This window comes from Crassostrea angulata, chromosome 6 (assembly GCF_025612915.1).
Source record: "Crassostrea angulata isolate pt1a10 chromosome 6, ASM2561291v2, whole genome shotgun sequence".
NCBI lineage: Eukaryota > Metazoa > Mollusca > Bivalvia > Ostreida > Ostreidae > Magallana > Magallana angulata.
In genome coordinates, this window is record NC_069116.1 from 57,171,163 (window position 1) to 57,185,434 (window position 14,272).

At 31.1% G+C, this 14,272-nt stretch overlaps 1 protein-coding gene across 1 annotated transcript; it reads right to left on the bottom strand.

Moving 5' to 3' along the window:
• Positions 1–1,853: 1,853 nt before the first annotated feature.
• Positions 1,854–12,074, bottom strand: LOC128186879 (uncharacterized). The gene is made up of 9 exons (XM_052856833.1): positions 12,004–12,074; positions 11,723–11,916; positions 7,935–8,085; positions 7,715–7,852; positions 6,861–6,929; positions 5,734–5,850; positions 4,953–5,303; positions 4,693–4,780; positions 1,854–4,310 (listed from the first exon to the last, which is right to left on the bottom strand). The coding sequence occupies exons 1-9, from the start codon at positions 12,053–12,055 to the stop codon at positions 3,905–3,907; spliced, it is 1,566 nt and encodes a 521-aa protein (XP_052712793.1). The 5' UTR covers positions 12,056–12,074; the 3' UTR covers positions 1,854–3,904.
• Between the last annotated feature and the right edge of the window lie 2,198 nt (positions 12,075–14,272).

The window sequence follows — 14,272 nt, forward strand, 5'->3', positions numbered from 1 at the left end:
CTATAAAACAACAAGTTCGTCCTCAAGAATATGCAATAGGGGAATAACAAATAGAAAAATACAAAAATAATGTTGATGAAAACACAAAGATTGATTGCACAGTTCTGTTTAACAAAATTATAAAGATGATGATTTCTATTTGGCTGCTCTGTCTTTGCCTTAATAGCAATTTTACATGTAGATTGTTATGTGCGATTATTGATTGATTGATTGATTGATTGATTGATTGATTGATTGATTGATTGATTGATTGATTGATTGATTGATTGATTGGTTTTAAGACCAACCTTTACGTTTCATTTTTTCGTTTACCTTAATAACCGAAAGTCAGATCACACAAATTGGAATACAAAAAAAATTATGGCAATATAATATACCTGGTATCTTTAAAATATTAACAGCAAGTTAAAAAATGTTCACAGGAATATAAAGTTGGTTTGTCTTGTGCTCAGATCTAGTAGGTTCCTCGAAATTTTTATCACGCAACAACCAAGTTCACATCCTTGTGAACTTTTTTACATTTCTGTTTATTTATTACTTATATTTACGTTTGCGAAAGACAAATTGTTTAGAATCATTTAGATATACAAAACCGTGTTTTATGTTTAAAATGATGCAATGTCAAACAATAAGCGCGTGTGGCTATCATTGTAACGTCATTAAAAAAGTTTACGCAGCATTAACAATTTTCGCTATTACATGTAAATAGGTTCATATCAAGAAGTTTATTTGCAAAATATAGTACTTACAATCCGATTGCTTTTCCTTTATGAGTTTGCTAGGTAATAACAATTTGCTATATCACCGGCAAGGTCTATGTATAGTGTTTCCTTTTCATTTGTTTCAGTGAAAATCTAGCAAACTAGTATTTTGTAGACATTCCGGAATGACCCATGATTTCTTGTGAACTTGCTCCACAATTTCATTTCAATTCTTTTTTAAAATAAATATGTATGACATCAAAATGTTGAATATTTACTTTAATGTATTACTATATTACTATATAGTATAATATATACTTACATGTAGACCATTTGTTTAAAAGTTACTTAATGACAAGAACAGAAAGTTGTTTCAATTTCAAAAATGTTGAATTTGGCCGAATTACATGTTTTTTTACTTTACCTTTACATTTAAAGAATCGGTGATATTAAACTTTAGGGAAATAATTCCGCCACAACAATCATTTATATATTTTCAGCATCGTATTTTTATTTCAACAGTGCTTTGTAAAAATTCTGAATTATGAATACAGGTAACACTTTTTTCAATGGAGTAGTTCATTTTAATTTGGAAATAATAATTCTTAATATAAAAAAAATTTAAACAAAACAAATATGCATACATCAACAGTGACATGTACACACTCACATTAATTTTTGGGAGGTACCTTCTTTTTAAGGATATATGTTGATTTATTTTTGTTAGATTACTAGCTGATTGTGTTGGCATATTGTATATTTGAATATCATTCGCCACGATGTTGTACAAAGTGTGTGTTTTGTAAGTGAGGGTGTATAATGAACCCAAATAAATGCAAATGGATGTTTTTGTTTCTTTTGAAATGTTACCTCATAGTCCAACCACCAATTCTGTCCAGTATAAACTTATGAAAGAAAATATGTTCAAAGTAAACGAATTGCACTTTATTACAGGTACATGAACAATGTACAATAGTGACGGATGAAAGATGGTCATGGCAGATTATATACTAAATGATTTTAAAAATAAATATTTACAATTTTAGCACAAGCTTACTTAGTCTAGTTTATCATAAGGATACTTTGTGTTTATAAAACCTATTTTTGAAACGGTCAACAAAATGGTATATAGTTTTACAAATAGAGTCCTGTCATAAACACCAAAATCCTTCACCCTTCACTCAGTTGTTATTACTTTCACAATTTCAGTTAGTGTTTTATTGCATTCTATGTTAGTAATGATTGATAATACTGTCCCGAAAGATTCTAAGTCGTAGGAAGCTGAACAATATTCAACTATTGACTGACTACCACAAACGGAACGCTGTGCATAGATTTTTGTAGAGTGATAGCCTGCAAACCTTTTTCCTCCGTTTTCTGCGTTAAAATATATCGACAAATCATCACCACATGTATTCCATTCCTTGATATCTATTTTAAAACGCTAAAGGATACATTTGCTAACGTATTTCCGGACCTCATGACCCATCTATAGTTGGAATTGTTGGGATACTCCATAGAATATCCTGGTGATACTATGTGACCAACTATGTTGTCTTCATATTTCAAAATATTGGAAAAAGTTAAATTTTCAAAATACAAAATTGCTATTTAATTTTTTGCCATACATGTTTCAAGAAAATATGTAACATAAATTCAAAACAACAGTAAAGAAAAGATTTTGTTTTGGGTTTTTTTTTTCTTTACAGTTTAATATATGCTCTGTTTCTTTGACATATAGTAGATAAAAATCAAGAAACTAACAATTAATGTTTTATTGTTATATTATTTGATCTGGAACTAAAGGAACGTAAGGAAAAACGGAAGTTGACTATTTGCGTTTTAATGAGCATACAGCATTCCAATTAAAATGCACTTTTTAGAGCCTTTGTTTTTATTACTCAAAGAGGGAAAAATCAAAACAATTCTTATGAAAAAGACCTTAACAACACTATCTACATACATTATTCCTAACGTCCAGGTAAACTCTCCCTGTGTTATTAGATTGTCATTTTCACTTTTGTATTAAAAGTCCTTAATTATTACTTTTCAGTCCAGACAGAATTTAAGTAATTTTTTTTTCTGTTTGATTGATTGATGGACGGATGGATTGATGGATTCACTACTTTATTTGCATCCTAGCTCTTCATTTACTTTATTTACAAATGATTTATTATTTTGTGTTTGAATTGTGACCATTTTAAAACTGGTTGGTCCAAATATTTTCACTATATTTTGGAACAAAAAAAAATCAATTATTTTACGGCTATTTAGTTTAAGCATTACATGTATTTAATTTATGAAAGTTCTGATTCATTTTCAATTATTTTTTGTTTGTTGAAGATATTGGAACACCAAAATTTGATGGGTCATCAACTTGCAACGAATCTTTAATCATTTTTATGTACAGTGCTTAAAGCGAAAATAATAATTGTGATCAATTTTTTCAAACAAAAAATATAATTTTTTTGCAGCATTATTTATATTAGTAAATTCATTTTTAAAATTGTAACATTTCTTTGTAACAACAAACATGTAACAAGAATATACATATATTAATAGTGAATTATTCATATTTACATCATTTTCTTTTCTAGGGATGTAATCCTGTTTGTTTACACTAGCTAAATAATGAATTTTACTGTAGTTGAGTCGGATGGTTGAAATGATTAACGCTGGAAATAAGGGATTAGTGTTTACTATACTCTATAACACTCTATTGAACGAACATAAGTTGGGAAACTAGGCGTATATATGATACACTTGTGTTGGTCCTTAGGTGAAGTAATACGGATAGGAGGTATTGATCGCTCAAATGATGTCTAGACTTATGAGACTAAATCCAAAAATTTTGTCTTAGCACGTTTTTATTATGGGGCCTTATTTTTCCTGATATTGTACATTCTCTCAAACTCTATAAGGCTATCTTCTTCTGTGCCAAAATAAACGATATATATATATCGAAAATGATGCGTGCAAAAAACAAGATAAACATGTACACATACACTCATTATGAATAAAACATTAGAAGCTTGATGACAATAGGTATTTTGCAGTACGAAAATATAAGTAAATATCTATCTCAACCGATAAAATTATAAGTTTTTTTATGTTATGCAAAAACATGTTGAATCCATTTCAAAAATGTCATCCAAACAAGACGATAAAACGGTTGCATACATTTAGATTGTAATATTGATATTTTACTTCGGTTGGCTTGAATTTATAAAATGAGTATTCAATGTGTGGTAAACGTTGGTGGAATCTCGTTGCGTAGTTGTGGGAGTCGCCGTCTGAGTGATTGAACGTGGGTGTGTAGCCTCCAGAGTGAAATAGAATCGCTCACAGGTACCATAGGTGTGCTCAGTATCTCTGTTGTATTCGTCCATTGCTGACTGTGTTTTATCGTATTCATTCCTCCAGCATTTATCGTACAATGTTGATTGCTCCTCAACCTCCTCGTTGTTCTCCTCGGGACTAGTTTCTAATTCACACACAGCATCCACTGGGATATCGTCATAAACGTGAACTGATATGCAATATGCGTTGTTGATAACATCCCGTGCTCCTTCATCTCTCTTTTGCTGACACAGGTTTTTCTGAAGAGCTCTAAACCAAAAAAAAAGAAAACAAAATGTTCAATATATTATATATCTTGATAGTGTGCACTAAAGAAAGTGCATGATCTACATTGATCACCTTTGCAACATAACTTGACTGTTGACTACGGACATGTATCACAACATAATTACTAAAACACATCTTCACGTAAATGCATATCTTTATGCTATGCAGGCATTATTGTTTCGGTTTTTTTTTATTCTACAGTATTAAAATGTGGACATCCATTGAGTTACTTAACTTTCGTGGTTCCTATATTTTTTATCCATATACTCGTCCGAAAAGCTTTCTTTAAGATGGTATTTTGTTACAGATTTTAAATATTTCAATATTTTATAATATTCATCATTTATCGTATGATATTACTCACCTGGTTTGAGTACAACGTCTATAAATGCACACACAAACAACCAGCAAAAGAAGGAAATCAACAACAACTAAGCCGATGATAAGGTACACTACAACATTAAACAATATAAAATACGTTTTTTTAAAAATACGTACCATTTTTACTCTTTCTGTATTTTGTCTTTTATTACTAAGACAGAAACGCCAGAATTAGTTCTGAACAGTTTGTATCATTTTTTGGCTGAAGGAAAGACAGTATGAACCAGGAGTATAATACTTAACCTTTTTGTATATCAAATGTATTCTTGTCTTCTTTGTTTGTTGTTGCATTAAAAACTAATGTTGTCAACTCAACATTGGATGATCTCGTCGTCGATGACAATGTCAGCGGTCGCGATCGTGTTTTGGGCGTTGTTCGCTTCGTTTCTGAATACTTTATAGAGAGAGTTGTTAGTAGTTTAGTGGGAATGGATTGACTGGTTATTCTACCCTGATTATCCACAGTTGATGGGAACTCTGGTTTCAGTGTTGAAGATGCTGTAGGAGATGTATATTTGTACGTACTTGTGTCATCTGTAGTTGATTCAGTTGTTCCAGATGTTGATGTAATCTTATCCTGCGTTGTACTACTGACTAACATAAAGAGAAAACCAAAAACATTATGCATTTAGGATGTTTCAAGAGTTATGTAATGGTTTTCAACACAATTAGAAAATATCCTTCAAATTAAGAGAGGGTTTTATCTCTTCATATTACAAAACAACAGATGCGTGAAAAACAAGATGTTAACCATAACCATAGCATCAATTCATATAAAATAAATTTCATGTGAAAACAGTCTCATGATTGATATTTTCAATCATGAAAGGTCGAGTACGATTTTCTTCATTCTTAGTTGTTTCATTGAAATCTAATGTTGTCAACTCAATACTACATGATCTCGTCGTCGATGACAGTGTCAGCGGTAGCGAACGTTTTAAAAGCGTTGTTTACTTTGTTTCTGAATACTGTATAGAGAGAGATGATAGTAGCTCAGAAATTATGGTTAGGCTAGTTGCTCTACCTGATTTCGTCACAGTTGATGGTGATTCCGGTATCAGAATTAAAGAAGTTGAGTCATCTGTAGTGTATTCAGTTGTTCTAGGTGCTGACCTAAACATCGCCTGCACTGTACTACTAACTACATATAATATTAAGAAAAAATTAAAAACAACGAAACAATAAGCGTTGAGGATATTCAGTTATTCATCATAATTGGTATAGCTTCAATGCACATTGAATTTTACCTCATATATATTTCATGTGAAAAGTATGGTGGCCTATCTCTGCCCATTGTGTTCAGTTATTTTTCTATCAAATATGCCGACATGCAAGATAATTATGATGACATGCAACATAATTATGTCAACATGCAACATAACTACATGTATGTTGACACGCAAGAAAATTGCAATCAAATAAGAATCATATAAAATCTCAAAAAATTTCAAATATCGCCCACATGTGACATCCAAGATGCTAGATGTTACTAATGTATGTCGACATGCAACTAATTTATGTTAACGTGCGAGATAAATATGTTGACATGCAAGTTATTTACATCAACATGCAACTTAGTTATGTTTACATGCTACTTATTTATGTCGACATGCAACTTCGTTATGTCGACATGCAAGATAAATATGTTGACATGCAACATATTCATCTTGAAACGCAACTTATTTATGTTAACATGCACCATATATATGTCAACATACAACCTAATTATGTTAACATCCTACTTATTAGTAGCATGTCAACATATTCATGTGAACATAATTAAGTTGCATGTCAACATATTTATCTCGCATGTCAACATAACAAAGTTGCACGTTGACATAAATAAGAAGCATAAGAACATACCTAAGTTGCATGTCGACATAAATAAGTAGCATTTAGTATCTTGCATGTCATGTGTGGGCGATATTTGAGATTGTTTGTGATTTTTTACAGTTCTTAATTGTTTTTCTTGCAGGTCAATGTAGTTATGCTGCATGTTATATTATCTTGCATGTCGACATATTTGATGGAAAAATTACTTGCTTACAAGGGGCAGAGATATGCCACCATAGAAAAGGGGATCATGATTGATTTTTTAAATCTTGAAAATAACTTTAATATTTTATTAAGGGGTTATAAGTTTGTACGTACTTGTGCCTGCTGTAGTTAATCCCGTTGACGTAAGTGTTGATTCAATCTTAGCCAGCACTGTACTAGTAACTAATATAAAAAAGTAATAAAAAAAATAAACTCATAAATGATACTTTTAAAGCTATCTAATGCTATTCAACTAAATTCTTAAAAGATCCTTCAAATCACGAAAGATTTTCATCTCTTTATATTACAAAACAACAGATGTGTGAAAAGCAAGGTGTTTGCAATGACAATGGTATAAATACACAGGAATGTTTTCTCAGGTATATGTATATGTGAAAACGGCCTATAATTTTCAATCATGAAACCTCGAGTTCAATTGAATTTCATGTTACACGAATCTTGGTTGTCAATTTCTTGTTAGCTAGCATCCATCCCACTCCAGCTTTACATACCTTTCTAACATGTAAATAATTATGTTTTTGTATAAATGACATTTGTAATTTGTATTGTTTGGGATTGTTGCGCATTTACTTATTCAATTGTGCTAGTTCGTTGATGTTAATTAATGAGCTGTATATAATTTGACATATATTGTAATTCTGAAGTTTACGGATACAGCATATGGATAGGTCACTTTTTATTGTGAATATACCTTGGAGTCTTGTTACCTATTTGATATTGTTACTTTTTCATTATTTTCATCATTTGCAATGAATTACATATTTCATCACAACGTCGGTTTCGATTCAGTTTTTAACTTTTTGACGTTTACCTAGTTGCGATGAGTCTGTGCAGTATGAGAACGTGTGAATTTGTATATGTATCTGTATTGATCACATTGTTTGTAACGCTTCTAATTCGACAACGTTATAAGTTATTTAACTGTTATTTGTTCTGCAGTCACTTACCCTGAGATGAAGGTGTTGTGGTCGTTTGCTGAAATGCAGTAGTTTTGACTTCCATTTTCTTAGATGTTCTAACCATGTATTTTGTTGTTGTTGCCAACATTTTCTGCGTCGGTAAGGCTTTTGTTGGTGGTAGAGTTACTGAAACAAAAATATCCATGAGCTATGTCACATATTTCTTTCAATAAAATATTGACTTGTGATAACAAGATAAGAAAACAACCTTTCCATGTGAGGCTGAATCCTTTTTCTGTCATACTCTCGTCTGATATGAATGATACTCTGATTTTCTTTCCTCGACCAGTTAGATTGTAATTCTCCAAATGACCACATCGTTTTAAAAGGCGAAAACAACAAGGTTCAAGTTCCGTTATCTACAAGCAATCAATGACATTTCGTAAGACATGAGGTCCATTGACATTACAGATCCTCTGAGTATTATATAGCCCCGTGAAGAACCCATATACATGTAAATGCATTAGAGTACGGTACTTAAAATACTATCTTGAGCTTTATTCATTTGTTGTAACACATGGATAGAAATACAGGTATGATTATGGTTGTGTTTGGTATACTTGAACATTATTCATCACAATACTACACAAGAAAAGATAATTGGGTATGTATAAATGAAAGTGTAAGTATACCTTTACCACACAGAAAATTGTGGCGGTGCAATGTGTGGTAAAAGATATTTGTCCTGTGTTTATGCTATTCGCTTATCGCTGACCAATCATAATTAACTTGTTTACAAGATCATATGGTGTCTTTAAGTGCATGTAGGTTTGTCTGCTACATATTCAAACAGTTTTATAGAGTCAATGACCTGAAATCATTGTCTTTTTATTGCTTATGAACATGTACAGCTCTACTGGCACTGTACCAGTTATCGGCTAAAATATAACGTTTTCTTTTCGTATGTCCTTATTTCTTGATATTTTTGGATAAAACTTGACATACTTTATAAAAAGTAAAGTCCTTATTTATCAATATGTTAGTTTATATCATTATTTAGAACCCATAACATCTTTTTTTGTGTTTTTTAGCACGGCCCGAATTTGCCGAGTTTTTACGATGTACTGTACCAGTTATCGGCTTTGTGATAATAAAATAGCAAACTCCCTGTACATGTTGATTTTATACTCTGCTAAATGTGATTTGAATTATGCCCCTTGTGGGGTAATTAAGTAGTCGGGGTTATGATACATTATAAACAAAACTCATAAAATTATTCGTTTATAATCATACGGCAATACACCAAATCGTAGAATATTCAATACATAATTGTGCAATCAGGCGTTCAACTGCGTTACGAATCTCTCGGAAATTTGTGAATTCCTTTTGTTTATACATGTTATATGTATTGATATTATATGTCAAATCAAAAAAAGGGATATAATAACGTATCACAAAGAGGTCATATTCTATTTTTAACTTATTACGTCACTTCCCCCACTGCTGAAATGCAAAGATATAAAATCAGCGGTAAACAATGGTCGTTTAAGCTCATGTTTATAACATATTCAAGAAAGTTTTCAAGCAAACTTACTTTTCTTTATTCGAAAAAGACGACTGAATTAAAAATTTTGGATTGTCGCGTGCTATAAACCCGAACCCTCAGTTTAGCCGATAACTGGTCTTAGCCGATAACTGGTACAGTACCAGTATGGTCGTTTTGCTTTATTCATTTACTAGTACTTTGACCTTCTACAGTGAGGTGATAAGTTAACAATAAGCATATGGCCAAAACAGATCCTTTTGCGTTTGGGTACGTAAATATAATAAATACTGAATAAAGGAACTCCTGTCAGACGGTGAAGAATGTTTAAATAAACGAAAAGTGTTGGGGGTTTTTTCGTTAGTTTTAATAGTCTTCATTGCTTCATGAAAAAAACATGCGCAAAGGTGAGTATAGTTCTGAATTCCCTCATATTGGTCATTTCTCTACAAACAACGGTAGGGGATGATGTGGTTCTGTAGGATAAATATGTTAATACGTAGATTTACAAATGTTTTATATGATTTAGAAATCTTTTACATTAAATGAATACAGAAGGAAGACGTTAATCTAGAACTTCAAACTAAGTGAGATTATGTTTTGTTTCTGAAAATTGTGCAATAGATTATTTTGATTTTGATAGAATTTCTCTTCTGTTTTGATTTTTAAATTTCAATTATTTCAATTCTCGTGGTATGGACGTGAAAACTGATAAATTCTCATGAGAGAAACCAGTAGTTGTGTTTTTCTCTTCTATTGTGTCTCTGTGAGTTTGTTAACCCAATAATCTGCAGCAGTCCAGTGTGTCACACGTAGCCATCCAATAAAAGGAAATTTATTGAACATCAACAAAAAACAAACCTTATTGGAGGGTCGTTGCAGGACGATGAGAGATTTTATAGATTCGCTAGATAACTTAAGATTACGTCACAAAATGTTTTAAAAACTTGGGGAAACCGAAACCCAAAGGCTCTAATTGTTTTGCTATAATAAACTAAAAATTGTAATGCTTAAAAATAATTGCTGTAAATAACGGACTTACATTTTATGAGCGTCGATGTCGCAATTGTATTGTATTATTTATTTATCTATTTATTTATTTTATTTTATTATTTTTTTTATTTTTATTACTTTTTTATTTTTATTAAAGTGAGCTTAATTATTAAGAAAAAAGGTTTCATTTTTGGATGTATGACGGAATATGAATACGGATTGGTCACGTGATTAAATCCCGTAAAGCCTGAATGGAAGATTTGATCACTTCCCAACCCATATTTATACCCCGATATACATCCAAAAATGATATCTTATTTTTTTTATTTACAATTGTTGCAAATTAGGACTATAACATTGCTCCATACTTCGTTTTTTGTGATGACCTAGAAAGCCGCTTAACGTGACGTGACAAAAATACTTCAATAATCTTGCAAGTTTTCGATTATGTCAATAAATAAATCTGATGTTACGTTTGACAAGACAGCACTTTTTTAATATAATAAAGTGATACAGTAAAGAAAAATTACTACGTTTTGTAAAATTGAAAAAAAAGATTAATTCTTAGCGGATTACTGGCTTTTCCGTCGAAGTAACAGAGCAGTTCGAAATTTAAAAACAAAGCTATTAAAAGCTAAGTTAGAAACTACTTACTTGGCATTTTAGATAAGATTCTGTCGCAGAATGGGATTCAAGAGCATAATGATTCTCATCGGACATTTTAGAGACAAGCTATTCTAGTTTCTTTCACGGAACAAAACGGACAGAGAAGCAGAAGGAGTAAAACTTGTCCGTAATTGGACTAAACACGGAAGGTCTGTGATATTGCGTTTGCCATTTTGATCAATACTTTTTATGAGAGTTAAATATGAACTGATTTATCTTCTTTGACAAGTTGCGGTTGTAATTGTCAAGAACGCTTTGCTAGGTTGTCGATCCATAAACATAGTCTTACGTGAATTTTAAGCCAGGATAATTTATCCCCGCAGTTAATGCTATTTATTGTAAAAAAAAAAATTATGAATGATCTTAACTTCATTTAACAAAATACAGATAAGTATTTTTCTTCATGCCTTAATCATATTTTCAATACAATATTAAGTATGTTTAGCGTAAATCGGTTAGTTTGAGAACGTAGAAAAAGTAGTGATCTAGATTATTTATACGCTACGTTGACCTCTTAACATCTTGAACAAGACTGCTGTTGTGCAGGAATAACATTGGATTGCGCAAAAAATGTTATGTAATGAAAAACATTTGCTTGTGTAAATATCAAAGTTTATAACATGATCACGAGACAGTGGTCGTCTTTTTTCTACTGAATATGAAACAAATAGAGGTTGATCAAATCGATCCCAATATTCCTTGTACCTCATTATATCAATGTATAATTATTTGTTGACGACTAGCTAACGACCATTTATAATGTAGCAACAACATCAAAATATCATGCATAGATATTTTAACAAATTTTTGAAGGATTCTCTTTTTTTTTTTTCATTTTTCATTTTCAAATTTACCTCTAAATAATCATCACATTCCCATTTTTCGATATTCATTTCAATAATTCTGAAAGTAACTTTTGCTGAGCGGCTCCCCGTCCTTATTATCCATGTATAATTAGCATTGTTGGGATAGTTCCCAGGGTAGTCCGGTGATGTTATTTGACCACTGATGCCGTCTATGTATTTCAAAACATTGACAGCAACCAATTCTGAAAAATTCACGTATAACAGTCAAATTCATCAGATATCCAGTTGTTATAAAATATACATACATGTATAACAAGAAAATGTGTTACCAGAACATAACATCCAAACAACAGTCAATTTGAGAAATATAGCTGCGTTCATTTTAGTCGCCTTGTTTTGGTCTCTCTGATGCAGATTACTCTAAAACAACAATTTCCTTCTCTAGGAAAAACATAAAGGAAATAACAAAGTAAGTTAAATAATGTTGATCAAGATAAAGAGATTCTACAGATATATACAACATCATTATCAAGATTTTGGTTTCTATTTTGCTCTTCTATCTTTGCCGTAAAAGAAGAAACTTTTTAAAAAATTGTGTGTAGATTATTGTGTGCCATTAGGTTACTAATTGATAGATAAATTTTAATCAATTTCATAATAATATTTTACGTTACATTTTTTTTTTTAGCATGACTAAACTAAAATCACACACAACAGATTTGATTACAAAAATACTCATAACAAAATGTTGTATCCGAAATAATCAGAGGGTTAAAAAGTTCACCTGGATATGAACTTGGTTGGTCACGTGATCAAATCTTGGGACGCCCAAAAGGCTTCTCAAAAGATTTGTTCATATCCTGGTCAACTTTTTAACACTGCTGTTTCTTACTTGAATTCACGTTTGAGAAAAACAAATTATTCAGAATTATTTCCATAACCATGTCTTTATGTTTAAAATAATGCAATCGTCAAACGATAAGCGCTTGCAGCTTTCATTGTGATGTCATCTAAAAGTTTACACAGCATTTAACGTTTATGTTATTCTATAGATCATATTAGCGGCAATGTCTGATATACTGTTTCCTTTACATGTGTTTTAGTGAACTATTTACGAACTAGTATTTTGTAGATATTCCAGAAGGACGTGATTTCTAGTGAACCTGCTCCACAATTTGACTTCTTTCCTTGGCGTTTCTCTTTTTCAATATATGCATGACATCAGAATATTGAATATGTATTTCCATGTACCACAGTTTAATTAAAGCCTAGACCATTCTTTTAGAGTTAAACAATAACAAGAACACAAACTTATTTTAATTTCAATAATTTTGAATTTAACAGCAATATATGTTATTTTACTTAACATGTCAAAAATCGTCTGCTCTAAGAATGACAAATGCTGTTGCTTGGAATCATTTCCCGTTTAAAATAAACCTTCTATTTGTTTATGTTAAATACTAAGAAATATGATTATATTTGATTTGTATTTCCTGTTGGTTTCTTATTATCAAATTGAAAATCTGTTGGATTTTTTTTTTATCGATCTCTTTTTTGCTTTCTTTTTATTTTGTCAACTTCTCTATATTTATTGTGTTACAGTGCTTTGTACAAATTCTGAAATATGAATAACACTTCTTAATAGAATTGAAGTCTTTTGTTGAGGGCATTTTGTAGGTCTTCCGTAGATTAAACTGTGCGCCTGTCAAGTTCAATACCTATTTAAATTACCCCTCTATTTCAAAAAAAGAATGTACTTAATAGATCAAGGAAGTTTTACATAGTAGATTTGTGTTATTTATATTCGCAAAAGTTATTTTAAATGAAGTGTCTCGGGATTTTCTTGTTAGATTAAGACAAAACCGGAAGTATAGGAAGAAAACAAAAGGAAAAGAATGTCAACTGATCGGAAGTACATTTGTGGAAATTAGACTAGAAATAGAGTGTTGAAAACATAACGTAAATGGCACATTTCACACTTGGACACGATATATTTAGCTAGATATGGCTAATATTATAGTGTGGTTAATATATATCCTGGCTAGATAGCAGTTTCTTGTATAAAAAGTAGATGAATTTCAAAGGACAAATCTAATTTGTTGCTGTTTAGTATGAAAGAGATAAAATAGCACAAACGTTTGGTTAATTGAGGCTTCATTGCATATTGCATCTTACAAATAATGGAATGCGAAATACGAATTATATCTTAAATCTATCAGATATTTACTAGCTTTAGCATGCAAGTCAAATATTTCCATTAGTGTCAATCATAGCAATGCAAAAACATGTATACTCTTATAGATGTTACTAGTAATTTATAAAACAGTACAGTTTTATACTATTTTAAGGGGGTGAGAGATTCTCCCAAAATATAAAAACGAAAAAATCCGGAAGAGGGGAAAGGGGAACAAAAATATAATAAAGCAAACAAGTACTTCCAAAATCGAAATTAATAAGTAAGGTTGGTGGGTGTGTTAAAGGTAAAAACCAAAAGGGTGTGGAAAATTCTTGTAATTCCTTTCTTGTGATCCTATTAGTTTGTTTTGACTGAATTATACTAAACAATAACTCGAGCATGCGCAGCTTGAGTAAAATGGA

Excerpts from the sequence above, each read along its gene's own strand:
- LOC128186879 (XM_052856833.1), bottom strand. The coding sequence starts at position 12,055 with ATGAACGCAGCTATATTTCTCAAATTGACTGTTGTTTGGATGTTATGT. Across the intron at positions 5,851-6,860 it reads ATTAACTACAGCAGGCACAA|TTAGTAGTACAGTGCAGGCG; the intron begins GTACGTACAAAC and ends TATTATATGTAG. Across the intron at positions 4,781-4,952 it reads TACATTTGATATACAAAAAG|TGTACCTTATCATCGGCTTA; the intron begins GTTAAGTATTAT and ends TTAATGTTGTAG.